The sequence below is a fragment of the Salmo trutta genome, chromosome 22 (genome assembly GCF_901001165.1).
Source record: "Salmo trutta chromosome 22, fSalTru1.1, whole genome shotgun sequence".
In the NCBI taxonomy this organism is placed as follows: domain Eukaryota; kingdom Metazoa; phylum Chordata; class Actinopteri; order Salmoniformes; family Salmonidae; genus Salmo; species Salmo trutta.
The window spans coordinates 40,750,238-40,777,432 of NC_042978.1; the positions used below are offsets into that span (position 1 = coordinate 40,750,238).

The following is a 27,195-nucleotide window of genomic DNA, read 5'->3' on the forward strand; positions in this document are numbered from 1 at the left end:
ACGCTGCCATCAGGAGTGCTCTAAATGGAGAATGTATTGAGAGTATGTCTACAGCTGATCTGGAGACAGCGCTAAATGAAGTACTGGTCGAAGTCACAGTGCTTGATAAACTTGTATCAATTACCCCTCTACCAGTCTAATCAATTTTTGTTTTTCTCACCCAGTCACACACAATAGCCCATAATGACCAAGTGAAAACATGTTTTTAGAAATGTTTGCAAATGTATTGAAATTGAAATGCAGAAACATCTAATTTACATCTAATAAGTGTTCACACCCCTGAGTCAATACATGTTAGAATCACCTTTGGCAGTGATTACAGCTGAGACTTTCTGGGTATGTCTAAGAGCTTTGCACATCTGGATTGTACAATATTTCCGCATTATTCTTTTTTAAATTCTTCAAGCTCTTAAGTGTTGATATTTTTTAGTCTTGCCATAGATGTTCAAGCTGATTTAAGTCAAAACTGTAACTTGGCCATTCAGGAACATTCAATGTCATCTTGGTAAGCAACTGGCCTTGTGTTTCAGGTTATTGTCCTGCTGAAAGGTTCATTTGTCTCCCAGTATCTGTTGGAAAGCACACTGAACCAGGTTTTCCTCTAGAATTTTCCTTGTGCTTAGCTCTATTTCGTTTTATTTTTATCAAACTCCTCAGTCCTTGCCGAGGACAAGCATACCCATAACATGATGCAGCCATTGACCAAACATTTTGTATACATTTTATATAATATAAAAATCTGGATTTTATTTTAGTTGTAGCCTAGACTAACAAACTGATTGTATTTTACAATTGAATCAACAATAAAGTTGATATAGGAATACATTTGTTTATGTATCAATACATTGACCCAGCATTCCTTGTCTTTTCAGTTGTTTCTGACCAGTCAACTTAAGTCAGCTATGGAGTCCTTTGGGAAACGCAGTTAACGAACCATTTATAAATAAATGAGTTGGGCTCCCGAAAGGACTGATCTCTATAATATATAAACTTTAGGAAAGCTCCTATTCTGAGCCAGCTATTAAAATAGTATGAACATACCTTTAACGGCAACAGAATGTGGAAAAATATGACCTTGGCATCCCGTAATCCAAATTATACATTTTAAATTTGACTATTTAACACCAAGGAAAAGTTTAATGAAATTGTCCCCAACTCCCAATTGTTCACTGTCCCCTAAAATCAGGTAGGCACATTCCTTCATATGATGTGGGAGTATCCTACAGTTAAATGCTTTGATTAGTTGGCAGGCAGCATTTCTGCCAAAAAAGTTGGCTCCTACTTAGATGGCAATCACCTCTCTCTCCCAATTCGACAGTGGATAAAGTTACTATTAAAAGTTAGAACCAAATTATCGACAGCGATGAATGGTGCTAGTCAAGGAACAAGTGAGGCCTGGACAAATGTATTAGACAAAATATATTTGAAATGAATACAAATCCCCCCTCCCCCAAAAAAGATGCCAAGTAAACAGAGCAGTAATACATGAAATGTATAAATAAACCATTGTGGTCTGTTAAACTAGCCATGGTGACATTTGACAATCACCTTGTAGATTGGTAAATATTAGTTAAGTAACATTTGGAAATGCACACAAGTGCTTTGCATATGCTGGTGTTTTATTACATGTACAAGAGAATCTACAAATTATAGCAGGAGAGGGAATTATTCACATTAAAAAGTAACTTACTCTACTTTCCTGGTTTCAAACCCAAACCATTTATTTTAAATCTATAACACTTCACAGCAGGGAAAGGATGAATAGAAAGTCAGTTTTACATGAAAGTTCAAACTTTATTGCTTGTATAGTACTTTATCATTCTAGGTATGCTCTTTCATAGGGCCAGTAAGTCAGACAGTATGGCCACAGACCTTCACTGGAATGAGGTACTGCCATTGAACAAAACTGCACAACTTCAGGAGAAAACCAACTGAGGAAAAAGCCAAGAATAGGGGCTCTATTCAATCTAAAGCTGAAACGTTACATTCCGCGATATACATTTAAAGGTAATTTCCCCATTGAGCCGACATCCGCAGCATCTACCGTGAATGCAGTCTCCACTAAAGCAGGAACATTGCCTTTAAATTTAAATCACGCTGTAAAGCTGAACTTCTGCGATACGGACTGAATAGAGCCCTAGGGTAGACAATCCCTGAAGCCAAAACAGTCTTCTTCCCCTCTATACATATCAAATCTGAGACTAACAGCTATGCAATGTTGTACTAGCATTTTGTAAAGTGATTGTCTATCTTATTGGCTAGGTATTTAAATCACTGCTTTCATTCACTTATAAAACCTTGTACAAAATTATAGCAACCAAGAGAAGTCATTTATTTTTCTTCACGTGCAAAAGTTATTCCACCAAGAACCAGACCAAGATGGCCAGTTTATCTGAATATAACTGAACTTAAACATTATGGACAAAACTAGTCCTCTTATTTCTGACAGACCAACAGTATGAACATTAATCAACAGACATTTCTCTCCTGGACAGAAGGCATGAAGCCGGAACAGGATAAAGATGTACAAGAATAAAAATGTGCTCTTTATAAAAAAATAATCTGAAACCCAAAAAAATAGTGTCGGGGAGAAACATTGTACTTTCCATTCAGACCACTTCCAACAAGAGGGCAGGAAAATCAAAGGACAAGTTGCATGATGTCATAAGTGCCAAGGTGCATTTTTGTAGACTTTGCTAATGTTATATTCCCAGCACACACAAAAAATAAACTGAATATTAAACATTTTGTTTTATAACATTCATTTAATATTAAACAGGTTATAAACAGTGACAGGAGTATCAAACCCAGCAAGCCAACCAGGCTGAATCTCAAGTTGACTCGTTCTCAAAACCTCAGGAGATCTTTTCCAATGCTCTCGACACTTCCATATGACATTTGAGAAAGAGGTAAGGAGAGAGGAATCAAGGAAAATACTTAATTCACCTACAAACATACAGAAGTTTCAGACCCTCCTATAGAACAGAAGATATGGGGTAGATGTGGAGCAGGTTTCTGGAGAACAGGCTCTCAGAAAGTCCTCCTCCTCAAAGAGATGCACCTCAGAGTCGTCAAACAGCATCCACTTCCCTTCATACTGCAGCAGGCTGCTTAGGGCCTGCTCCGTAGCCACCCCAACCCCCTCACACCCAGCCACAGAGGCCTCCTCGCCCCCCTCCCCAGGCTCCTTCTTAACCCCTCCACTACCGCTGTGTCCCGGGGCACTGGAGGTCCGCCTGGATGATCTAGTGGCGTTGCTCTCTACCCCAGTACAGGCAGCTTTGTCTGAGTTGGTTGTCTGCTTGTTGCCCCCTAGGTCATAGCTGGACAGGCTCCTCTGACCCCCCAGAAGTCCTACCCCGTCTGAAGCCTTCTTGGAGCCCATCTTACTGGTGTTGGTGGAGTTAGCATTCACAGAACCACTCTGTCCTGCCTTACCACGGAGACTGAAGGACACTTCCCCATCGTCATAATCCAGCACCTCTTCTTTGGGTTCCGGACCCGTCACTTTCCCGCCACACTCCTCTTCTCCCTGCTTCTCATCCCCCTCGGGTAGGCGGACCTTGGTGTCCTTAAGGTCCATCATCCTGATGTAAGTGGTGTAGTGTCCGCTGGAGATGGTGACCCCGCTGTGCATGACCACAGCAAACAGCTGGTAGTGCTGCCCTCCGGTAGCAGTGGCTGAGGGGTGCGTGCACCACTCCTCCAGAGAGAGCTTCAGCGGGGTCTGTAGGGGTGTGTTCACCTTTGAGAGGCCGCCGTACGGGTCCATCCTGAACAAGAGGGAGACAGTTTACACAAGCCGAAGAACGATGGAGAGGTCCCTGACTTTCCTGAGATCTGCTTACCATGTGCCATTGTATTAATACGGTATTACATTCATGTGTTGTATCTGATTGTGTGGATATTTATGACAGGCTCTTAGGAAACTGTTACTCTCTCTGAGGACAATAAAGCATCAATCTAGAGTAAAAGCAAAACCCGGCAGATAAACACTGAAGACTCACTCTAACCCGTTGGCTGAGAAGCACTTGAGATGGATAGTGACGACCTCTGGGGTTTTATCAAACAGGAGACTCCTCTCAGCCTCTGTGTAGTGGTGGCAGGTCTCACAGAAGTACTTGTCCTCCCCTACAATCCTCTCCACTGAGGCAAACTGGGAGATGGCCCACTTCAGAGTCTTCAGCACCGGTTTGGGATCAGGGGAGACTGGGGGGTGGAGAGAGAGGGTTGGGGGGAGGAAGTTGGAATATGAGCGGATAGACATTTGTGAGACGGCGTTGTGCTTTGGCTGATCTTTGACAACTTGTTTGAGTGGTGACTGTTCATGTATGTGCAACAATGTACTAATTTGAGTATTGTACAGTCTTGCGCTGCAGAACTAGCCCATTTATACAAGAACACCGAGTGTGTACACACACACACACAACTCTAATTACCCTCTGAGCTGCTGTCTGGGCTGCAGGGTTCTTCCTCCTGCACTGGGACACTGATGTCCTGGAAGTCTTCTCTCCTCTCGGTGTAACACTCACACTCCAGACAGCGCGTCCTCAACACCAGACAGCCCTGGAACAGATGCTCCATCAAGTCCACACCCAGGCACTCTGGACAAGAGAGAGGAAAGTCAGCATTTAACATAATAATAAACAAAACTATTAGATTGTTTGTTTTATCTAACTATGCAAGTCAGTTAAGAACAAATTCTTATTTACAATGACGGCCTACACCGGGCAAACCCTAACGACACTGTGCCAATTGTGCGCCACCCTATGGGACTCCCAATCACCTCCAGTTGTGATAGTCTAGAATCGAACCAGGGTCTGTAGTGACACCTCTAGCACTGAGATGCAGTGCCTTCAACCGCTGTGCCACTCGGGAGCGCCAAATGGCTAAAGCAAGGGTACAAATCCTGTGACAGACAGGACATGATCGATGACCAAGTATGTTTCCAACAGCATGATTCTACAACTATAAACTCACCTTCACTTTTAGCTTTCTCCTCCTCCGGCACTTCCGTTACCTTCTCCTGAGGGTTCTTCCTGTGTTCCCCACCATCATTCTCCTGAGGTTGGCTAGGACCCGCCTCCTCCTGGTTAGGTTTGGCTGTCTCGGTCTTCCCTCCTGTGTGGCAGCTGATCCGTCCCATGCTCATGAACTTAGAGAAGATACTGGGCTGCTTCCCCGAGGGCCTCAGCCAGCTCAATTTGGGCCTCTTCTTCCGCTTAACCTCCGCCTCTTTAGGGGCCACCTCCACCTCTCCTTTCACCCCCACATCACTTTTCTCCCCCTCTTCTTCACCTTTGTATTTCGGTGCTACAGTGATGCCACCGGTAGACTTCCTCTTGGAGCGGGTGAGGGGTTTGCCATCGTCGGCTGCAACAGCAGCAGCATTCTTGGACTTGACGGATTTGGGCTTCTTCTTGGCGTTGCCTGCCTCTGTATCGCTCTTCCTCTTACCACTGGTTTGGCCATCATCATCAAGTGATGTTTCTGAAGTTTGGGCCTGCTCCTCTGTGGGCACCAACGGGGCTTCAACAGGGGCAGAACTGCCTGGCTTGACCTCTATGACATCGTCCTGGTCACCCTCCTGTTCCTTCCTGATGGTCTCAGAGGCCTCCTGGATGTATCCCAGGATGCACTGCAGCACCTCCTGGGCATCGTGCTGTAGGTAGCCTTCGTACATGGGGTTCAGCTGTCTGTAAACACACAACCATCAGTCAGTCAAATACAATACCAAACATCTTGTTCAAGGACGGTGAAACCCTGATTTGAGGAAGCTTGCTGTAAAGCTAAAATCCTGGTTTCTGTATCATCCCACCACCGATAAACTTCCATAATATTCTGCCTAATGAATGTGACCCAGTATTGCAGGGCCTTGCTGTAGTGCTGTGGGGTCTGACCTGAGTGTGTTTAGTAGTTTGCGTGGAGGTGTGGCCAGCTCCCCGTCACTGTACTTGTCAGGGTTGTGCAGGTAGCTGGACTGGAGCTGCTCTACCGAGGTGATCAGACTGTGGAAACTACCCAGCAGTTCCATGTGCACCGGCACCGCCTCCTCTGGACCCTCCGTCTGCTGAGGGAGAAAGAGGGATTCCTGTTATTATAGTATTCATATGGTCTACGTTCAACAGATTTCAACATGCTACTTATTATAGGCAGCATTGATGACAGTGTAACTGAAGCATATGTTGACTGAGGTCTTAGGAAATGCATCGCTATATTGGAAACATCATCATAGGGAATCTAAAGTCTTGCCAGATAATAACCAGACACGCACCTTTATTGAGATGTGTGCGCTGGTATAAATGTATGCATGATTGTGACTTTAATAATCTGGATTATAATTTGTGCATTGTAATGTTAATTTTCGTATCCCGATGTGAATGATTCTCATAGGACTACCCATCATGCAATGGCCAATCTAAAACAGTCATTTGTCTGTTTTAGGTAGTGGTGGGGAGTCTACTCCCATTTCTGGATATCAAGAATCGACTCCTAATATTCAGTATTTTGCAAAGGGGTAAACTAGTTGGCATAGGCTACTTCCGAGAACAAACTCTTGCATCTTTCACAGCAAAGAGAGAGCAGGCTAACGAGAGAGGGCACAGCCAGGCAGGCATGTCGGCCTCTAAGCAGACCTTCAGAACCCTGCAGGCATAGGCTATTACAATGCTGTATCTAGGCAATTTTTGGGCTTGCAATGTCTCGCGCAACTTCACTAAAGTAGGCGCTATCAATGAGTAGGATGAGCTATTCTACACACAACAGACTGAAGACCAAACACACACTTTGTTTTCAAAACAAAGAGAAAGAGCAGGCGAGCCAGTGAGGGACAGGATCGAGACAAACTGTTGGAACCGTGCGCATAGGCTTGGTAATCTGTATCTCGCAATGTCTTGTAAAGTCATCAAAAGTATGTATGTACGGTTATCAATGAGTATGGCTAAGCTTTTCTTCAAAGTGCCATTGAATTGAAGTTGAACATCATCAAATGCATCAGTTTAATTATCCTTAAATGTGCAATAAAAATTGTCTATAGTTTATATAATGAAAGCCTGTTTGGCTGTTGATGTCCTCGGTCAGGGCTCTCCCAACCCTGTTCCTGGAGAGCTACCTTCCTGAAGGTTTTTCACTCCAACCCCAGTTGTAATTAACCAGATTCATCTTAACATCCAGCTAATTATTGAATCAGATGTGCTAGATTAGGGTTAGTTTGAATACCTACAAGATGGTAGCTCTCCACAAACAGGTTCGGAGAGCCCTGTCCTAGGCAATAGACTACAAAGCAGGGCATCCCTGCTAAACCTAAAGCAGGGCAAGTTCACGATCTCATCCATAAAAGGCATCTCAAGTGCAAATACAAGACAAGATTCTCTGGTCTGATGAAACCAAGATTGAACTCTTTGGCCTGAATGCCAAGCGTCATGTCTTGTTGGAAACCTGGCACCATCCCTACGGTGAAGCATAGTGGTGGCAGCATCCTGCTGTGGGGATGTTTCTCAGCGGCAGTGACTGGGAGACTAATCAGGATCGAGGGAAAGATGAACAGCAAAGTACAGAGATCCTTGATGAAAACTCAGGACCTCAGACTGGGGCGAAGGTTCACCTTCCAACAGGACAACAACCCTAAGCACACAGCCAAGACAATGAAGGAGTGGCTTTGGGACAAGTCTCTGAATGTCCTTGAGTGGCGCAGCCAGAGACCGAACTTCAACAAACATCTCTGGAGAGACCTGAAAATAGCTGTGCAGCAACTCTCCCCATCCAACCTGACAGAGCTTGAGGATCTGCAGAGAAGAATCTGAGAAACTCTGCTAATACAGGTGTGCCAAGCTTGTAGCATCATACCCAAGAAGACTCAAGGTTGTAATTGCTGCCAAAAGTGCTTCAACAAAGTACTGAGTAAAGGGTCGGAATACTTACCTAAATGTGATATCAGTTCTTTATTTTGAATACATTTGCAAAAATTTCTAAAAAGCTGTTTTTGGTTTGTCATTATGGGGTAGTGTGTAGATTGAGGGGAAAACTATTTAATTTTAGAATATGGCTGTAACATAACAAAATGTGTAAACAGTCAAGGGGTCTGAATACTTACCGAATGCATTGTGTGTGTACGTACGTATATTTACAGTACCAGTCAAATGTTTGGACACAGCTACTCATTCAAGAGTTTTTCTTATGTTCTACATTGTAGAATAATAGTGAAGACATCAAAACAATGAAATAACACATGGACTCATGTAGTAACCAAAAAATTGTTAAATCAAAATATATTTTATATTCAAAGTAGCCACCCTTAGCCTTGACGACAGCTTTGCACACTCTTGGCATTCTCTCAACCAGCTTCACCCTGAATGCTTTTCCAATACTCTTGAAGGAGTTCCCACATATGCTTAGCACTTGTTGGCTGCTTTTCCTTCACTCTGCCGTCCAGCTAATCCAAAAACATCTCAATTGGGTTGAGGTCGGGTGATTGTGGAGGCCAGGTCATCTGATGCAACACTCCACCATTCTCCTTCTTGGTAAAATAGCCCTTACGCAGCCTGGAAGTGTGTTGGGTCATTGTTCTGTTGAAAAACAAATGATAGTCCCACTAAGCCCAAACCAGATGGGATGGCGTAACGCTGCAGAATTTTGTGGTAGCCATGCTGGTTATGTGCCTTGAATTCTAAATAAATCATAGACTGTCACCAGCAAAGCACCCCCACACCACCTCCTCCATGCTTTGCGGTGGGAACCACACATGCGGAGATCATCCGTTCACCTACTCTGCATCTCACAAAGACACCGAGGTTGGAACCAAAAATTACGTTTGGACTCAACAGACCAAAGGGCAGATTTCCACCGTTCTAATGTCCATTGCTCATGTTTCTTGGCCCAAGCAAGTCTCTTCTTATTATTGGGGTCCTTTAGTAGTGGTTTCTTTGCAGAAATTCAACCAAGAAGGCCTGATTCACAGTCTCCTCTGAACAGTTGATGTTGAGATGTGTCTGTTACTTCAACTCTGAAGCAGTTATTTGGGGTGCAATTTCTGAGGCTGGTAATTCTAATGAACTTATCCTCTGCAGCAGAGGTAACTCTGGGTCTTCCTTTCCTGTGGCGGTCCTCATGAGAGCCAGTTTCATCATAGTGCTTGATGGTTTTTGCGACTGCACTTAAAAGAAACTTTCAAAGTTCTTGAAATGTTCAGATTGACTTACCTTCATGTCTTAAAGTAATGATGGGCTGTCGTTTCTCTTTGCTTATTTGAGCTGTTTTTGCCATAATATGGACTTTGTCTTTTACCAAATAGGGCTGTCTTCTGTATACCACTCCTACCTTGTCAGAACACAACTGATTGGCTCAAACGCATTAAGGAAAGAAATTGCACAGATTAACTTTTAACAAGGCACACCTGTTAATTGAAATGTATTCCAGGTAACTACCTCACAAAACTGGTTGAGAGAATGCCAAGTGTGCAAAGCTGTCATCAAGGCAAAGAGTGGCTACTTTTTCCAGATGTATCCCAGTTTCAACTGTACTGGGTAGATTTCAGGCAGCGTGTATGGCGTTGTGTGGGCGAGCAGTTTGGGGCACTGTTCACAACGTTAACATCAGCATAGTGGCGGTGGGCTTATGGTATAGGCAGGCATACGCTAAGGAGACCGAACACAATTGCATTTTATCGATGGTAATCTGAACGCACAGAGAAACTGTGACGAGATCCAGAGGCCCATTGTTGTGCCATTTGTCCCCCGCCATCACCTCGTGACAGCATGACAATACGGGGCCCCATGTCGCAAGGATCTGTACAATTCCTGGAAGCTGAAAATGTCCCAGCTCTTTCATGGCCTGCATACTCAGACATGTCACCCATCGAGCATGTGATGCTCTACAGCGACGTGTACAATAGCAACAGCCATTGAAGAGGAGTGGGACAACATTCAACAATCAAAAGCCTGATCAACTCTATGCGAAGGAGAAGTGTCACGCTGCATGAGATAAATGGTGGTCACCAGATACTTACTGGCTTTCTGATTCACGCCCTTACCTTTTTTTTAAGTTACAGTACCTGTGACCAACATATGCATATCTGTATTCCCAGTCATGTGAAATCCATAGATTAGGGCCGTTGAAATTGTTGCATGTTGCGTTTATTCTTGGTCAGTTTAAGTGGCTGAATTAATAAGGTGACAGGGTATCATATTCTGTTAGCTTTTTGCCATGTTTGAGAAGTCAAAGCCCTTTGGATGAGTTCTGTACAGCTGCCACTGCTCCACTTTATATGCAAAAGTATGTGGACACCCCTTCAATTTAGTGGATTTGGCCATTTCAGCCACACCCATTGCTGACAGGTGTACAAAATCGAACACACAGCCATGCAATCTCCATAGACAAACATTGGCAGTGGAATGAACTTACTGAAGAACTGTGGTACAATCATAGGGTGCCACCTTTCCAACAAGTCAGTTTGTCAAATTTCTGCCCTGCTAGAGTTTCCACAGGTCAACTTTAAGTACTGTTATTGTGAAGTGGAAATGTCTTGTAACAATGGCTCAGCCATGAAGTGGTAGACCACACAAGCTCACAGAACGGGACAGCCGAGTGCTGAGGCGCATAGCGTGTACAAATTGTCCTCGGTTGCAACACTCACTACAGTTTTAAACTGCCCCTGGAAGCAACGTCAGCGCAATAACTGTTTGTCGGGAGCTTCATGAAATGGGTTTCCATGGCCGAGCAGCCGCACACAAGCCTAAGATCACCATGCGCAATGCCAAGTGTCGGCTGGAGTGGTGTAAAGTTCGGCGCCATTGGACTCTGGAGCAGTGGAAACGTGTTCTCTGGAGTGATGAATCATGCTTCACCATCTGGCAGTCTGAGGAACGTATCTGGGTTTGGCGGATGCAAGCGTCAAAACTTTGTTCATTTGCACTGTTTCGTTCACATTTGCTTGTAAATGTACAAACTCACCAAAAATGTATAACTGAGCTGGATTGGCTGGATTTGTTTATTTTCATTTTGCCCCCCTTAGCATATTTAGCTAGCTGCCTCCATGGAAATACGCTGTTACTTGTGCTAATTTTATAATAATTCTGGTAATAGATGCCCAATGGGCCTTTTTGCAGGTTTCTTTTGGCACCCCCTTGTGTACTAAGCCGGTAACACAGTAAATCCTGGGATGAGAGAAGGCCTGTATGAACATCTAGATACTGCCCAACCCGAGGTATCAGTGGTCTATTATTGTCTAGACACGACGTTGAAATGTCTTCACACCTAGAATCAAAACCTCCTAGCTTCCATCATAAGTCAATTAAATTGAAAAAGAGAATCCTGTGTGAATCCTCTGGAATAACGCACATGCTTGGATAATAATTACATAACCAACGTCTAGTAATACCTGTCCGAATAGGGCTATAACATGGCAAAAAAAGGCTTATCAACGTAGAGTGCACCACATCATCCCATGGGATCCGTCAAGCCTCCTGCACACTGCAGAAATATGAGTTCCTACACATCACCTTTATTCAAACAAAATAAGCCTGTTATAGGCTAAGTTGATGAGCAAATGGGCAGCATCGTGGTCATGTCGGTCTTCTAAAACACAAATGTCTTCCTAGTAGGACTGCAATAATGACATGGTGTACACGTGTCCGTTTCAGCGTGTAGACTCCAAATCCTGGAGTCGCGCACCATTAGTTTTAGGGAGACAGACAAGGAACAGACCAACATGCTGCAAGATTTTTGAGGCATGATTGAAGTTTGTGATTTCTTTTGAACAAGCCAATACAATTCAGTTTGTACTTTGTTGCTCTTTGGCCAGTTTGTTATTTCTGTAAATTCCTCACTTTTAATAAAAGCCTCACCCTGGGCAAGTAAAGTAAAGAACTGCTGTCTCCTCCTCACTGTTAAAATCCAACTGCATGGTCAACCTCACATTGTTGTACATAGCTAACATACCTCATCACTATTAGCAGCCTCTTCCTTTTGCTTGTCCCTTGATTTGGACAAACTGTAGAGGTTCTTGATGCCATCTCTGAGCCCAGGACAGTAGTACAATACCTGGGTTGGTGATAAAGAACAGTTTCATTTCTAAACCATTTAGTATGATAATAATTTGCTTACCTATACAGTTATCAAATGTTGATGGCATGATGCAGCTGTTGAGAATGAGATACCACACCTGTAGAATGCTGTTCAGGTAACAGGTGTTTCCCAGGTTATTGAGCCCAACAAAGGGCACCAGCGTCTCCTCTCCCTTGTCACTGGGGCAGATGGGAGAGGTTGGACACGGGGCAGGTCCAGGCAGTGGGATTGGCACAACCTGGTCACAGCTAGAAAATAATGGATACACATGAAAGGTTCTCAAAACCATATTCCTAAGTACATCTGAGGCTAAATGTAAAATAGTTGCCAATGTCAGTGTGTTGTGAAATCTGTGAATGTATTGTAATGTTTTAAAATGGTATAAATTGCCTTAATTTTGCTGGACCCCAGGAAGGCTAATGGGGATCCATAATAAATACAGTACTTTAAATTGAGTGGGCGTGCAAACAAGACCCTACCTCAGAGGGGATTTACACAAAACGAACAATCGATAGCTTCGCCCTCATGTGGGTGCTAGCAAGCAGGCTAGGTATCAACAGTCAATCCAGTATTGTCTGGAAGCTTTAGTGAGCTTTGATTGGTCAATAGCGTTGCATTAGAATATTTGCATTCATATCAGTTTACCCCAACTTCGGTCTCACATTTAACTTACCCCAGTAAAAACTGTCACTCACCTTGTAGGCTCCTCAGGTTCAACTCTGACTGGTTTTGGTTCCTCTACTTGAGATTCGGAGAAGTCCAAGGCTCGCTTCGTCTCCTTCTTCTGGAAAAACTTCAGAGAGAGTTTGCTCTTTTTGATGGGGCTCCCAAGAGCCGCGGCATCGCCCTGTAGGCCGGGCATCTTCGACCGTATTTAGTAATTGATGATACAGCCAACACAACAGCGCTCCACACTGGCAACAGAGCGAAAGTGAGACTGGGTTAATTTCGCAAGTTTATACTCCCTCTCAGATAGTTAGCTAGCAAAAAGACACGTGAATTACGCTGATACTAAGTTGTTTGTTGACTAGATAGACTACAGGACTAGTGGCATCTGCATTCAGTTCATCTAGCTAACTAACGTTAGTTAGCTTGCTGATAGCACCAGATGTCATCTGAGATGGCTGATAAATGGGTAGCCTAGCAGGCTAACTTAAGATAACCAAAAGCTGAGCTGGTTGTCAATAACGTCAAGCTAGCGAAGTAGCTATTTACCAACACATGCCGTTTACAAAATGTGGTAATATGTCATTTCTAAGTTATAATTATCTAACTAACTACCATCCTGTTAGTGTGCCAGCTAGCTAGCCATCTTGCTAAGTACGCAGTGAGTGAGGGGGAAAAAACAACAACACCGGGCGGTTTCAGTTGCTAGCAAAGCCAGTGATAACCAAAATATATCCAACCACTTTAGTTTACTCACCTTACTGAGTCATGTTATACTTTATTTTCGATTTCTGCGATAGCTTATTCAATTTCATAGTATATTTGGATAACCATTTGATAAACCACGCAATGTGCGCAGGACTTGGCGCTTTTTCCAACCGCAAGACCCCAGCGGCACCCGCGCCTGCACGAGATCATTAACGTCAATTATAATAATACAAAAATACAATCATGTTAGAAAAAATGTCATTATTAATTAACAACAAAAACTACCATCGCTGATTTAAATTTTAGAAAGTGAAAACGAAGTAATGCAACAGGCATTTCTTGAGACATGTCACGGGAGAAACACGGTCATGACTAGAAGGGATCCAGCATTTGTCAAAAGTAGTTTTTTGTGTGCATTTTAGCTAACCCTAACCCTTTTTGTAATCTTAACCAACATATTATAACCTGCTACGTTAGTTATCCTAACCTGCTACGAAGAGTCAAATCTGACGTTAATTTGACAAAAGCTGGATCTTTTCTAGCCAAGACCGTGAAACGTCACCGTAGAGCAGCCATCTTTAGAGGGACAACCAATGTATTTGTTTTTTTGTATCATGCATGAACATTGTCTCGCTTTGTTGGTCTGAAAACAGTTGCTACATCAAAAATGTATACACCATAATTACATTATTTCCCCCTAAATATATCAATATAATTAAACGATTGGAGAGTGATAATCAGTGATCTCTGATCGATGGTAATGATTCCAGGTCGAGATACACTCCAGTACAAGATTCTAGCCAGCAGGGGGGAACCTTGGACATGAATATATCATTAATATCGTGCGCTTCCCTGAGAAATAGTGCATCTCGAAATTTTGGAGCATATTTACCTTGCAATAATTAACGGTAAGACATCTATCATATTTGTACCCGTTTTGTTGCAGTGGTTTTCATGTAATGGAAAATATCTGAAATGTATTCGCTATGTCAAATGCTTTATATAGGCTATAGGGAATATTCTCTATCATTTGATGTAACGGTGTAACCTATATCCCATCCGTAGGGGAGATCCGTATGCTATTGCATCCATTTAATAATCCGTGACTAACGTTATGTTTTTCTTTTATATCTTGCACATGTATGTATCCCAATGAAGATCCATGCGTTCAGTTGACTTATAGCCAAAATAAATGACAGGTGTATATTCTGGCACCCTACTACAGATATCGAGGCCATTAGCACAAAACGGCTTGCGGATACTACCGAGTCACTGTATTTGTTAATACAGAGCGGGTTAATGCATGCAGGGCATTGAGCTGCTGCTGCGGTTCCTTGCCTGGTCAGCAGCCCGACGTCTCGATGGAGCTGAGCTTGGAGAATACATTCTGGTCGATGCTCCATAGCATACCAGGGCTACTGCGGCCCCAAGCTCTGGTACGGAACCCTGAGAGATGACATTATTGCTGCGTTGATTTACCCAGTATGTAGTCTAGGTTACTGTAACATGCATAACATTACTGGATATGTTAAATCAAATATAAAGGCTATCAAGCAGATAGCACATGATGTCCCATGTTTTGTCATTACACGATTGTGCAATAGATGTACCTCGATATGACAGTATTTAATCTAATGCATGATGTTGTATACTAAATATAATGATTATATTTATTCTATGGTTGTAGAGCTAGTCTGATAGTGGGATAGGTATGCTATTGAAGGAGGTAGCCTTACTGCCTGCCTGGCCTGCTGATTCCAGCTCAGGTCTATGGGTGGTATAGCAGCTAGAGTGGGATCATTAGGGGAAATGCATGGAGAGAGAGACAGGGATAGAGGGAGAGGGTAGTGCACTCCAAGAATGACAAGTATGTCCTGGAGCCGCAGAAATGAAGCCCCCAGTGCTGTTTTTTGTAATTACAGTGGGGCTTAGCATTACATCCCCCCCTCCCCAGTCAAACACACACACACGCACACACACATGCTACAGTGAGTGCGCAGTCATACCATCGCAGACATTGGGCTACATGTTCAAACTGTCCTGCTTAGAAATCCCCCTTGTTGTTTTGCTTTTTAAATCTCCCTTGTTGTTTTGCTTTTTAAATCTCCCTTGTTATTTTGCTTTTTAAATCTCCCTTGTTGTTTTGCTTTTTAAATCTCCCTTGTTGTTTTGCTTTTTAAATCTCCCTTGTTGTTTTGCTTTTTAAATCCCCCTCGTTGTTTTGCTTTTTCATCAGTGGGTTTATTTTCCTCTCAGTCTTAAAGCAGCCACGCCAAATTGTCTCTCTTCAGTCCAGCTGCCTGCCCACTGTGTGTGTGTGTGTGTGTGTGTGTGTGATCTGACCCCCAGCACTCTCATTGGACCAGTGCTGAGGAAAGTGGGTGTGTCCCCACCAGCTAGTCCGGCCCCCTCAGCACAGCGGTGCTGGTGGTTGTAAAGTACTTTACCGTCCCATATGTTCAGTCCTCTACACTCAACTCAATTGTTCCTGTTCCTCTGCTCCAGATGCTGAGTATGAGCGAGACATAGACACAGAGACACACACACACACACACACACACACACACACACACACACACACACACACACACACACACACACACACACACACACACACACACACACAGAGGACACTGACAGAGGACTGAGGCAGGAAACTGAACTTCCATCAACACCTCTGAAGAAGACTAAGAAAATAAGAGCCTTGTTTAGAGGTGAGAAGATATGACAGAGATTCTGCTCTTTCTTCCTCATTTCCTTCTCTCATTTCCTTCTCTCAACTCTTTTCTTATCTGTGTGTTTTCTCATGTGGGATTCTCTGTCATTCCTTCAGTCTTCTTTTCTGCTCTGGTTTGTTACTATCTCCAGTCCCCCCACTCTCCTTTCTTCCTGTCCTCCGATATCATGTTTTATTCTCTCCTCTGTTCCTTGGGGGTTTTCAGACTTTCAGAATGTGGTAATAGGATGCTGCACACACACACACACACACACACACACACACACACACACACACACACACACACACACACACACACACACACACACACACACACACACACACGGAGCGAGAGAGAGAGTACACACTCAGTGTAACCACTATGGTCTGTCTTCATGGGTCTATTAGAGCTCTTGACTGTCGCTGTATTCCATATTCTATCCCAATGTGCGGTTGACCGTGCCATGTTTTAGTTTAGAGCTCTGTTGGGCTGGCTAATGTCTTACAGCTGGGGGTTCACTCAGCCAACCAGGCTCTTACAGCCAGGACAAGCATACAGGGGAATGGCGATGGACAGGGAGAAAGAGAGAGAGAAAGTGATGGAGAGAAAGAAAAAGAGAGACAGAAATGGATATCGAGAGAGAGAGAGAGCATTGCACTAGGCTGGGCTTTAACTTGAGTGCATATTCGCTTGGCTGCTCTTTTACAGCCTGCATGTATGCACACAGCATTGCTCCTGACTCCTGCCTGGTTAGTGAGTCTGTGAGTTGAGTGCATCGTCCATTGTTGGCTTCTCAGAGAGGGATACATTAAATGCAAGGCGTTTACTTTTATCTGATCTCTGGGCTACCTTTCTGCCTAGCTGCCTCTACTCTGTGGAGCCTGCCTGGAGCAGGGGGGCTGGCAGAGTGGAGCAGGGGATGGCAGAGAGTCTGCCTCTTTGGAGAGCCAGTGTGTGTAATGTTGTTCTTTCTGTATATGTGGCTATTTTGGTCCTTGTGTGCAGTGTTTGTGTGTTTGTGTCTGTAGATCTGTTCATGTTTGTGCTGTTGATTTGGTTCATCGGTATACATAATGTGTGTGTGTGTGGTCTTTATTCTGGTTTAGCTCTGTGTTTATGTGTTAGTGGGTTTTTCTTTGAGTTCACCAACAGGAGAGCTCTGTTAGTAGAACTTACTGCTCTTAGTTACCTCCCCTCCCCAGGTAATGATAATGAGTGTGTTGTGTTGTTTGATTCTGCACAACATCACACAGCTGCTACCCACCGTTGGCCAGTGCCCTAGTCATTGTGTATGTGTGTTAGGGTGACTCCCTTTGAGGTAGAGAGTCATCTGTACTGAAGCTGAGCCACAGCGCTTGAGACTGTAAATAGGTTCATTTGTTTACTGTACATGCAGGTTAAACACTTAAACACTACTGTGTGTGGGGGGTACAACTTGTTGGGAGTATGGACTTAGAAGTAGGGCTGGGCGGTATACCATATTTTACTATATACCGGTATTGATGCATGGGCCAGTTTAGGTTTTTACTTTACCTTCTATAACGGTATTTCAATGTTTGTTTTGTTAAATGTGACATGCAGTGTGCAACATCCATTTTTATAGTTTACACCGCTACTTGAGTCATTTCTCTGTGCTCTCTCTCCATGCTGCTTTCCACACCGACCTAGTCCCGCCCCCTGTCACTCAAGGAGAGCATTTGTTATTGCTTGACCATGAGACACTTGTGTTCAGTCTGCATGGTCAATGCAGCACATGCAACAATGTTGATGACAATGATGTTGTTTCCACTTTGCTTCTTAACATAAATCCACAAGCATTCTATAATTAGACCATTAGGTTGTGTTTCTTATCTGCAAACAGCTAGGTTGTCTTTTCTTAGCAATTTGTATTTTCTTGTTAGCTGCTAATGCTAATCACTAGTTAGCTGGCTACCTAGCTAGCTAATACATTTACTGAGTTAGAGCAAACAAATGTAGCTAACTAATACAGCCTGATACCAGCGCTGGTGGCTTAAATCACCATGTTGTTTGTGCAACAGTATCCTCTAAATCAAAGAGGAGTATGCGAAGCACAAATATGTTGGCTACATGAAGAAACATTTAATATAGCCAAAGATTATAGGGTCCACTAGCAAACAATGACCATCACGTTAGTTCCTATCCTGTCACAGTAACTCCACCCTGGCATTTTCATTCGTTGTCATGTCAAACAACACTGTATTCAACGTGCCCACTATTATTTGTATTCTAACTATATCATTACAATAAACACCAAAGTGTATGGATCTAAATCGCAAGTCAAATCGCAATTGCAACATTTGATTAAAAATAAGGCCTAGGTTGTTTTGCCCATATCATGGAGCCCTATGTGGCAGTGTGGAAATGATCTCAAATGAGTGCAGGAAATGCAGAAATTGATGGAAAATGATTTTAGGTTGAAGTTGAACTGAACAGAACTGAACAGTATAAAACAATCACTTAGAATATATGTGTTGCCACTGTAGGGTCACACTCCAGTGGCAAAACGTAAAATACCTTCAAATACCGTCAAAAATGTTCAAAATACTGTGATATGATATTTTGGCCATATGGCCCAGCCCATGTAGTAAAGAATGGGTGCTACAGTGTGTGTAGTATATGTGCGCTCTGTATGGTGTGTCCCTATCATCTGAACTTACAGTTCCAGTCAAAAGTTTGGACACACCTACTCATTCCAGAGTTTTTCTTTATTTTGACTATTTTCTACATTGTAGAATAATAGTGAAAACATAAAAACTATGAAATAACAGATATGTAATCATGTAGTAACCAAAAAAGTGTTAAAGAAATCAAAATATATTTAATATTTTAGATTCTCAAAGTAGCCACCCTTTACCTCGATGACAGCTTTGCACACTCTTTGCGGTTTTGGAGCAGTGGCTTCTTCCTTGCTGAGCGGCCTTTCAGGTTATGTAAATATAGGACTCGTTTTACTGCAGATATAGATACTTTTGTACCCGTTTCCTCCAGCCTCTTCACAAGGTCCTTTGCTGTTGTTCTGGGATTGATTTGCACTTTTCGCACCAAAGTACGTTCATCTCTAGGAGACAGAACGCGTCTCCTTCCTGAGCGGTATGACGGCTGCGTGGTCCCATGGTGGTTATACTTGTGTACTATTGTTTGTACAGATGAACGTGGTACCTTCAGGCACTTGGAAATTGCTCACAAGGATGAACCAGACATGTGGAGGTCTACAATTTTTTTCTGAGGTCTTGGCTGATTTCTTTTGATTTTCCCATGATGTCAAGCAAAGAGGCACTGAGTTTGAAGGTAGGCTTTGAAATACATCCACAGGTACACCTCCAATTGACTCAAATTATGTCAATTAGCCTATCAGAAGCTTCTAAAGCCATGGCGTCATTTTCTGGAATTTTCCAAGCTGTTTAAAGGTACAGTCAACTTAGTGTATGTAAACTTCTGACCCTCTGGAATTCTGATACAGTGAATCATAAGTGAAATAATTTGTCTCTAAACAATTTTGGGAAAAATTACTTGTGTCATGCACAAAGTGGATGTCCTAACTGACTTGCCAAAACTACAGTTTGTTAACAAGACATTTGTAGAGTGGTTGAAAAACGAGTTTTAATGACTCCAACCTAAGTGTATATAAACTTCCGACTTCAGCTGTAACTGCAGCTCCCACTAAATATAACTGTTGTTCCCATTAAATATAACTGTTGTTCCCACTAAATATAACTGTTGCTCCCACTAAGTATAACTGCAGCTCCCACTAAATATAACTGTTGCTCCCACTAAATATAACTGTTGCTCCCACTAAATATAACTGCAGCTCCCACTAAATATAACTGTTGTTCCCCGTAATGTAACTGTATCGCCCACTAAGTATAACTGTAGCTCCCACTAAATGTAACTGTATCGCCCACTAAGTATAACTGTAGCTCCCACTAAATATAACTGTAGCTCCCACTAAATGTAACTGTAGCTCCCACTAAGTGTAACTGTAGCTCCCACTAAATGTAACTGTATCGCCCACTAAGTATAACTGTAGCTCCCACTAAATGTAACTGTAGCTCCCACTAAGTGTAACTGTAGCTCCCACTAAATGTAACTGTATCGCCCACTAAGTATAACTGTAGCTCCCACTAAATGTAACTGTAGCTCCCACTAAATGTAACTGTAGCTCCCACTAAATATAACTGTAGCTCCCACTAAATGTAACTGTAGCTCCCACTAAGTGTAACTGTAGCTCCCACTAAATGTAACTGTATCGCCCACTAAGTATAACTGTAGCTCCCACTAAATGTAACTGTATCGCCCACTAAATGTAACTGTAGCTCCCACTAAGTGTAACTGTAGCTCCCACTAAATGTAACTGTATCGCCCACTAAGTATAACTGTAGCTCCCACTAAGTGTAACTGTTGTTCCCACTAAGTATAACTGTAGCTCCCACTGAGACTTACACTGAGTGTTCAACACATTAAGAACACCTTCCTAATATTGAGTTGGGGTGTCAAAACCGTTCCACAGGGATGCTGGCCCATGTTGACTCCAATGGTTTCCATAGTTGTGTCAACTGTTGAGCTTGAACAACCCAGCAGCATTGCAGTTCTTGACACAAACCGGTGCGCCTGGCACCTACTACCATACCCCGTTCAAAGGAACTTAAGTTTTTTGTTTTGCCCATTCACCGTCTGAATGGCACACATACACAATCCATGTCTCAAGGCTTGAAAATCTTTCTTTAATGTCTCCTCCCCTTCATCTACACTGAGTGAAGTGGATAAAACAAGTGACATCAATAAGGGATCATAGCTTTAACCTGGTTTCATCTGGTCAGTCTATGTCATGGAATGTTTTGTACACTCAGTGTATATAAACATGTAGCATGGTGTGTGTGCGTGTGTATAAGTATCACTGTGAGTCATGCAGAGCACTGTGCTGTTCTGGGGATTTAACATTGTTTTTTCTTCACAGGGTGTCTAGAGAAAAGCAGATCTTCTCTCCTTTCACTTAATAGGGCTAAGGAGATTTAGTGCCTCTTAATGCCAGCTTGCCTCGTCTCGCGGGGAGGGAGGGAGGCAGGAAGGAAGGAAGGAAGGAAGGAAGGAAGGAAGGAAGGAAGGGAGGGAGGGAGGGAGGCAGGCTGTGAGGAAGGCAGGGAGGAAGGAAGGGAAACAGAGAAAAAAACTCCCTGTGTGAGAACCAGGAATTTCAGAGAGAGCATCGATCACAACTAAGACTGAACAAATGCCTTGGGATAGTACTGGGTTAGTAATGGGATAGTAATGGGATAGTACTGGGATAGTACTGGGTTAGTAATGGGATAGTACTGGGTTAGTAATGGGTTAGTACTGGGTTAGTACTGGGATAGTACTGGGTTAGTACTGGGATAGTACTGGGTTAGTAATGGGTTAGTACTGGGATAGTACTGGGTTAGTACTGGGATAGTAATGGGATAGTACTGGGTTAGTAATGGGATAGTACTGGGTTAGTAATGGGTTAGTAATGGGATAGTACTGGGTTAGTACTGGGATAGTACTGGGTTAGTAATGGGTTAGTACTGGGTTAGTAATGGGTTAGTACTGGGTTAGTAATGGGTTAGTACTGGGTTAGTAATGGGATAGTACTGTGTTAGTAATGGGTTAGTACTGGGTTAGTACTGGGTTAGTAATGGGATAGTACTGGGTTAGTAATAGGTTAGTAATGGGTTAGTAATGGGTTAGTACTGGGTTAGTAATGGGTTAGTACTGGGTTAGTAATGGGTTAGTACTGGGTTAGTAATGGGTTAGTAATGGGACAGTAGTAATGTTATGCAGCGTTTATACTGAAGTCCTTAGCTATGTTACAGCTTTGTCAGTATTTCTCCTAGGGCCCAGAATTGTTCCTGACCATGTATCTCACCAGGAATACCTTGGAGCCTGGCGTTTTCCTGAGCATACGACTTGACTTGGTCCTAATTCCTGGTGGCACACTATGTTCCTCCTGTCATTGTTGAATGCTGCGGGGGTTGTGCAGTGGCCTCCGCTGTGCTGTTGTCAGGCTCAGCTCCTGGTTCTAGCTGGCCTGTGGGAATTATGTTCCTTCGCAGGTAGTCTGGAAGTCATTATTTCCCTGCTGTGCTCTGAGCCAGTCACCCCAGGCACATCTGCTAGAGCAGGGGTGGGCAACATATGGCCCGCAGGCCCATTCAATCTGACCCACGGTAGGATTGAGTCCAGACCACTCAGTCTAAAACTAGATAGAAAGTATGTAGACATGATAATGGACCTGTACATTTTTAAATAACTACCCTTTTTTCTGGCCTGTAAATAGCTTTTGATGAAGAAATCAGCCCCCCAAAAAATCATTGCTGCTCTCCGCTGAATCCTTATGTGGCCCTCTAGACAAAATTATAGCCCACCTCTGTGCTAGACGGATAACTGCCCTGCCTTACCTCGCAATGAACTCTACCAATGGAGAATATCTGGGCTGCATTGTAACTGGCTTGCCTTGTTGTGTGGACTGTACTCTACCAATAGAGAATAGCAGCCTATCATTGTCGCTGTAGCAACAATAGCAACACGGAGCTCGAGTTCCAATACAGAGCTGTACAGTCTTTGTGGAGAAAGGCAGGCTCCATAGTGGGTGTGTGAGTGGAGAATGTCAGCCAGGCAGGGGTCACCGTAGTGGGTAAGGGTTGTAGCATTGCCAGAGGGGTATGGAGGATGGAGGAACGCACGAGGGCAGGAGGGTGATTCCTTGTCCTTTGTTTCCTGCCTGGGGGAATGGACTGAGGAACAATGGATGAGCTGACTTTACAGTTGGCCCCAATCATCTTAAAGGGGAACTGCCTCCTAGAACCAACTTCTCTGTTTATAAACGGCCTATGTGGAATCGATATGAGTCAGAAACATTAATTATAGTGTTAAAATTGACTACAAAGTGTAAACAGGAACATTTTGGTTATAAAGTCAGTGAGTACGTCATGACAGGTATGGATTACTTACATGCTCACTTTTGCCAATGATGTCCAGTTGCCCAGAGACAATAAGGTGTGGTCCGCCCCCTGCTGCCACGTGTTGTGGACATATTGTCAGGTCTGCAACGCATGCACACTTGCTTGGCATAGGAGTGAAGATGGGCTTCCATAAAGTTGGTGAAAACTTCTAATGCTTTCAACAATATTGCGCAAAATGGCAAAGAATGGTTTACATGCAACAAACGTACGACATGATGGCTGTAACTGGTGTGTGGTGAGTAGCTAGCTAGCTATAACACTGTGAAACTGTGATGTAACTAGCTAAATACACAGCCTCTCGCTAATGTGTAATGTGATGTAATGTCATAGAGAGGAACATTTGCATAGCTAACGTTGAAGCTGACAACAGGATGTAACGTTCGATAATGTTTCAACTCCAATTAATTTAAACTCGGAAAAAGATATTGATAACTAACCCGGGTTTGCCAGTTAGGTAGCTAGCTACATTTATGAGAACAGCCAGGTTGTTTGGGTTAGTACTTGCTCTCGATAACTCAGGGCGGCATTCTGCCTTTTCTGTAATGGAACTGGGAGTCATGATCAAGGGCTAGTTTGGCAATAACATTAGTTAGCTAGCGTTCGGGGGCTTTTTCTGTTTGTGGACCCTCTGTATTCTTCAACCGTGTCAGGGAACTGTCTTATATGGAACACCATACGAAGGGATGACGACTAACATGTACCACCAGACAAAATTACTTCCTGCTATCTTGGCATCTGTGATTGTACAGATAAATATCCGCTAGATAATCTAGCCAGCTGCAGCTATCCCCAAGCTATGCTAGCTAGCTGCTGTCAGGTTGGCTAAACACAAGGTCAGCGCAGGCTTTAGCCTACATATAGAACTGAATCAGCAGATCATCTTGAGATGGTGAGTCAGTCAGGAGCGGAGAAATCCTCAACTTCAAAACCTCTCTCTATAGCAAAGCCATCTTATTTTACCTCGCTGTCACTAAATTACTCACTACTGCCCTTGTTTATTTGTTCTGATTGAATGGGAAGACACACCAAGAAGCACCCACATTAAACCACGCCCCAAAGACAACACTCGTTTGGGCTTCAGTAATGGCCGCTGCATTACTTAATGAGCACCGGAAGAACACGTGCAGAATCAGTGAGGTTTGCAGTCAGAGATAATTTTGGGAGAAGGGAAACTCCATTGGAATCGCATTAACGACCATTGTGGACAATGCCCAAGTGTCGTCAATGGGCTGCACGTTGCATTCTGGGCGATTCTGGGACAAGGAGAGCACTCCTTCAAGAAGTGAATGGGAGACAATTGGGCGCAAGCTCAAAAACCCAACATTAGTATGAGTTTTGTCAATAACAAGAACAACATTAGAAATATTTTCGGAGATGTGAGGTAATTAACTTGTTCTTTGTAATATTGGATAGCTTTGTAATCGTGACCTTACATACTTTTGAAGAAAATAAGCAGGTTACTCGACTCGTCCTGACTTTGAGGAGAGATTGTGTGACGATTAGCTTAGCAACCATATGACGCAGCATGACAACCTGAAGGCGATTGGTCGACAGTCTGCTGGGTGGGGCGTTATACGTTCCTCCGAGCCACTGCCTGTTCACCCCGCTATCATCCAGAAGGCGAGGTCAGTACAGGTGCATCAAAGCTGGGACCGAGAGACTGAAAAACAGCTTCTTTCTCAAGGCCATCAGACTGTTAAACAGCCATCACTAGCACATTAGAGGCTGCTACCTATAGGCATAGACTAGGAATCACTGACCACTTTAAGGAATGGAATACTAGTCACTTTAATAATGTTTACATATCTTGCATTACTCATCTCATATGTACACTACCGTTCAAAAGTTTGGGGTCACTTAGAAATGTCCTTGTTTTTGAAAGAAAAGCCTTTTTTTTGTCCATTAAAATAACATCAAATTAATCAGAAATACAGTGTAGACATTGTTAATGTTGTAAATGACTATTGTAGCTGGAAATAGCAGATTTTTTTATGGAGTGTCTACATAGGCGTACAGAGGCCCATTATCAGCAATCATCACTCCTGTGTTCTAATGGCACGTTGTGTTAGCTAATCCAAGTTTATCATTTTAAAAGGCTAATTGATCATTAGAAAACCATTTTGCAATTATGTTAGCACAGCTGAAAACGGTTGTTCTTATTAAAGAAGCAATAAAACTGGCCTTTAGACTAGTTGAGTATCTGGAGCATCAGCATTTGTGGGTTAGATTACAGGCTCAAAATGGCCATAAACAAAGACCTTTTTTCTGAAACTCGTCAGTCTATTCTTGTTCTGAGAAATGAAGGCTATTCCATGCGAGAAATTCCCAAGAAACTGAAGATATCGTACAACGCTGTGTACTACTCCCTTCACAGTACAGCGCAAACTGGCTCTAACCAGTGCAGAACTGAGCAAGACGACAAGTATATTAGAGTGTGTAGTTTGAGAAACAGACTCCTCACAAGTCCTTAACTGGCAGCTTCATTAAATAGTACCCGCAAAACACGAGTCTCAACGTCAACAGTGAAGAGGCGACTCCGGGATGCTGGCCTTCTAGGTAGAGTTGCAAAGAAAACGCCATATCTCAGACTGGCCAATAAAAAGAAAATATTAAGATGGGCAAAATAACAGACACTGGACAGAGGAAGATTGGACTTTTTTTTATGGACAGACAAATCTAAGTTTGAGGTGTTTGGATCACAAAGAAGAACATTCGTGAGATGCAGAATAAAGGAAAAGATGCTGGAGGAGTGCTTGACGCCATCTGTCAAGCATGGTGGAGGCAATGTGATGGTCTGGGGGTGCTTTGGTGGTGGTAAAGTGGAAGATTTGTACAGGGTAAAAGGGATATTGAAGAAGGAAGGCTATCACTCCATTTTGCAACGCCATGCCATACCCAGTGTATGGCGCTTAATTAGAGCCAATTTCATCCTACAACAGGACAATGACCCAAGCACAGCTCCAAACTACATAATAACTATTTAGGGAAGAAGCAGTCAGCTGGTATTCTGTCTATAATGGAGTGGCCAGCACAGTCACTGGATCTCACCCCTGTTGAGCTGTTGTGGGAGCAGCTTGACCGTATGGTATGTAAGAAGTGACCATCAAGCCAATCCAACTTGTGGGAGGTGCTTCAGGAAGCATGGGGTGAAATTTCTTCAGATTACCTCAACAAACTGACAACTAGAATGCCAAAGGTCTGCAAGGCTGTAATTGCTGCAGATTGAGGATTCTTTGACGAAAGCAAAGTTGGAGGGATTTTTCAATTAAAAATCGTTATTTATAATCTTGTCAACGTCTTCGACATTTCTAAGTGACCCCAAACTTTTGAACGGTAGTGTATATACTGTATTCTATACTATTCTACGGTATCTTAGTCACTTAATAATGTTTGCATATCTTGTTTAACTCATCTCATATGTATATACTGTATTCTATACTATTCTACGTTATCTTTTGATTTTTTTATGATTTTTTTAAATTTCAACTTTATTTAACCAGGTAGGCCAGTTGAGAACAAGTTCTCATTTACAACTGTGACCTGGCCAAGATAAAGCAAAGCAGTGCGACACAAACAACACAGAGTTACACATGGGATAAACAAATGTACTGTCAATAACACAATAGAAAAATCTATATACAGTGTGTGCAAATGTAGTAAAATTAGGGAGGTAAGGCAATAAATAGGCCATAGTGGCAAAATAATTTCAATTTAGCAATGAGAGCATACAGGTCGTGGTGGTGGGTAATATATGGAGCTTTGGTGACAAAACGGATGGCACTGTGATAGACTACATCCAATTTGCTGAGTATAGTGTTGGAGGCTATTTTGTAAATGACATCGCCGAAGTCAAGGATCGGTAGGATAGTCAGTTTTACAAGGGTGTATTTAGCAGCATAAGTGAAAGAGGCTTTGTTGTGAAATAGGAAGCCAATTCAAGATTTAATTTCGGATTGGAGATGTTTAATGTGAGTCTGGTAGGAGAGTTTACAGTCTAACCAGACACCTAGGTATTTGTAGTTGTCCACATATTCTAAGTCAGAACC

The 27,195-nt window shown here is 43.0% G+C and overlaps 2 protein-coding genes across 8 annotated transcripts in view; one reads left to right on the plus strand and one right to left on the minus strand.

Annotated features, from left to right (window-relative positions):
* Window positions 1-1,773: 1,773 nt before the first annotated feature.
* usp1 (ubiquitin specific peptidase 1) lies at window positions 1,774-13,695 on the minus strand. The gene is made up of 9 exons (XM_029708014.1): window positions 13,484-13,695; window positions 12,756-12,974; window positions 12,158-12,308; window positions 11,935-12,036; window positions 5,901-6,070; window positions 4,981-5,696; window positions 4,440-4,604; window positions 4,008-4,209; window positions 1,774-3,773 (listed from the first exon to the last, which is right to left on the minus strand). Exons 2-9 carry the CDS (start codon window positions 12,920-12,922, stop codon window positions 2,966-2,968), a joined length of 2,481 nt encoding a protein of 826 aa, XP_029563874.1. The 5' UTR covers window positions 12,923-12,974; window positions 13,484-13,695; the 3' UTR covers window positions 1,774-2,965.
* A 585-nt stretch (window positions 13,696-14,280) lies between these two features.
* kank4 (KN motif and ankyrin repeat domains 4) overlaps window positions 14,281-27,195 on the plus strand; it is a 178,823-nt gene continuing 165,908 nt past the window's right edge. For 4 of the 7 annotated variants that reach the window (XM_029708023.1, XM_029708015.1, XM_029708017.1 and 1 more), the window contains exon 1: window positions 15,887-16,148. The gene's annotated coding sequence lies outside the window, so the exon portion shown is untranslated. Of the gene's footprint in view, window positions 14,343-15,886; window positions 16,149-27,195 lie in introns of those variants that run through there. The other 3 variants (XM_029708016.1, XM_029708022.1, XM_029708018.1) reach the window with 3 other exon arrangements.

Coding starts and splice junctions, on each gene's coding strand:
- usp1 (XM_029708014.1), bottom strand. CDS start 12,922: ATGCCCGGCCTACAGGGCGATGCCGCGGCTCTTGGGAGCCCCATCAAA. Junction 12,037..12,157: donor ACCTGAACAGCATTCTACAG/GTGTGGTATCTC, acceptor TCACCAACCCAG/GTATTGTACTACTGTCCTGG. Junction 4,605..4,980: donor GGAGAAAGCTAAAAGTGAAG/GTGAGTTTATAG, acceptor TCTCTTGTCCAG/AGTGCCTGGGTGTGGACTTG.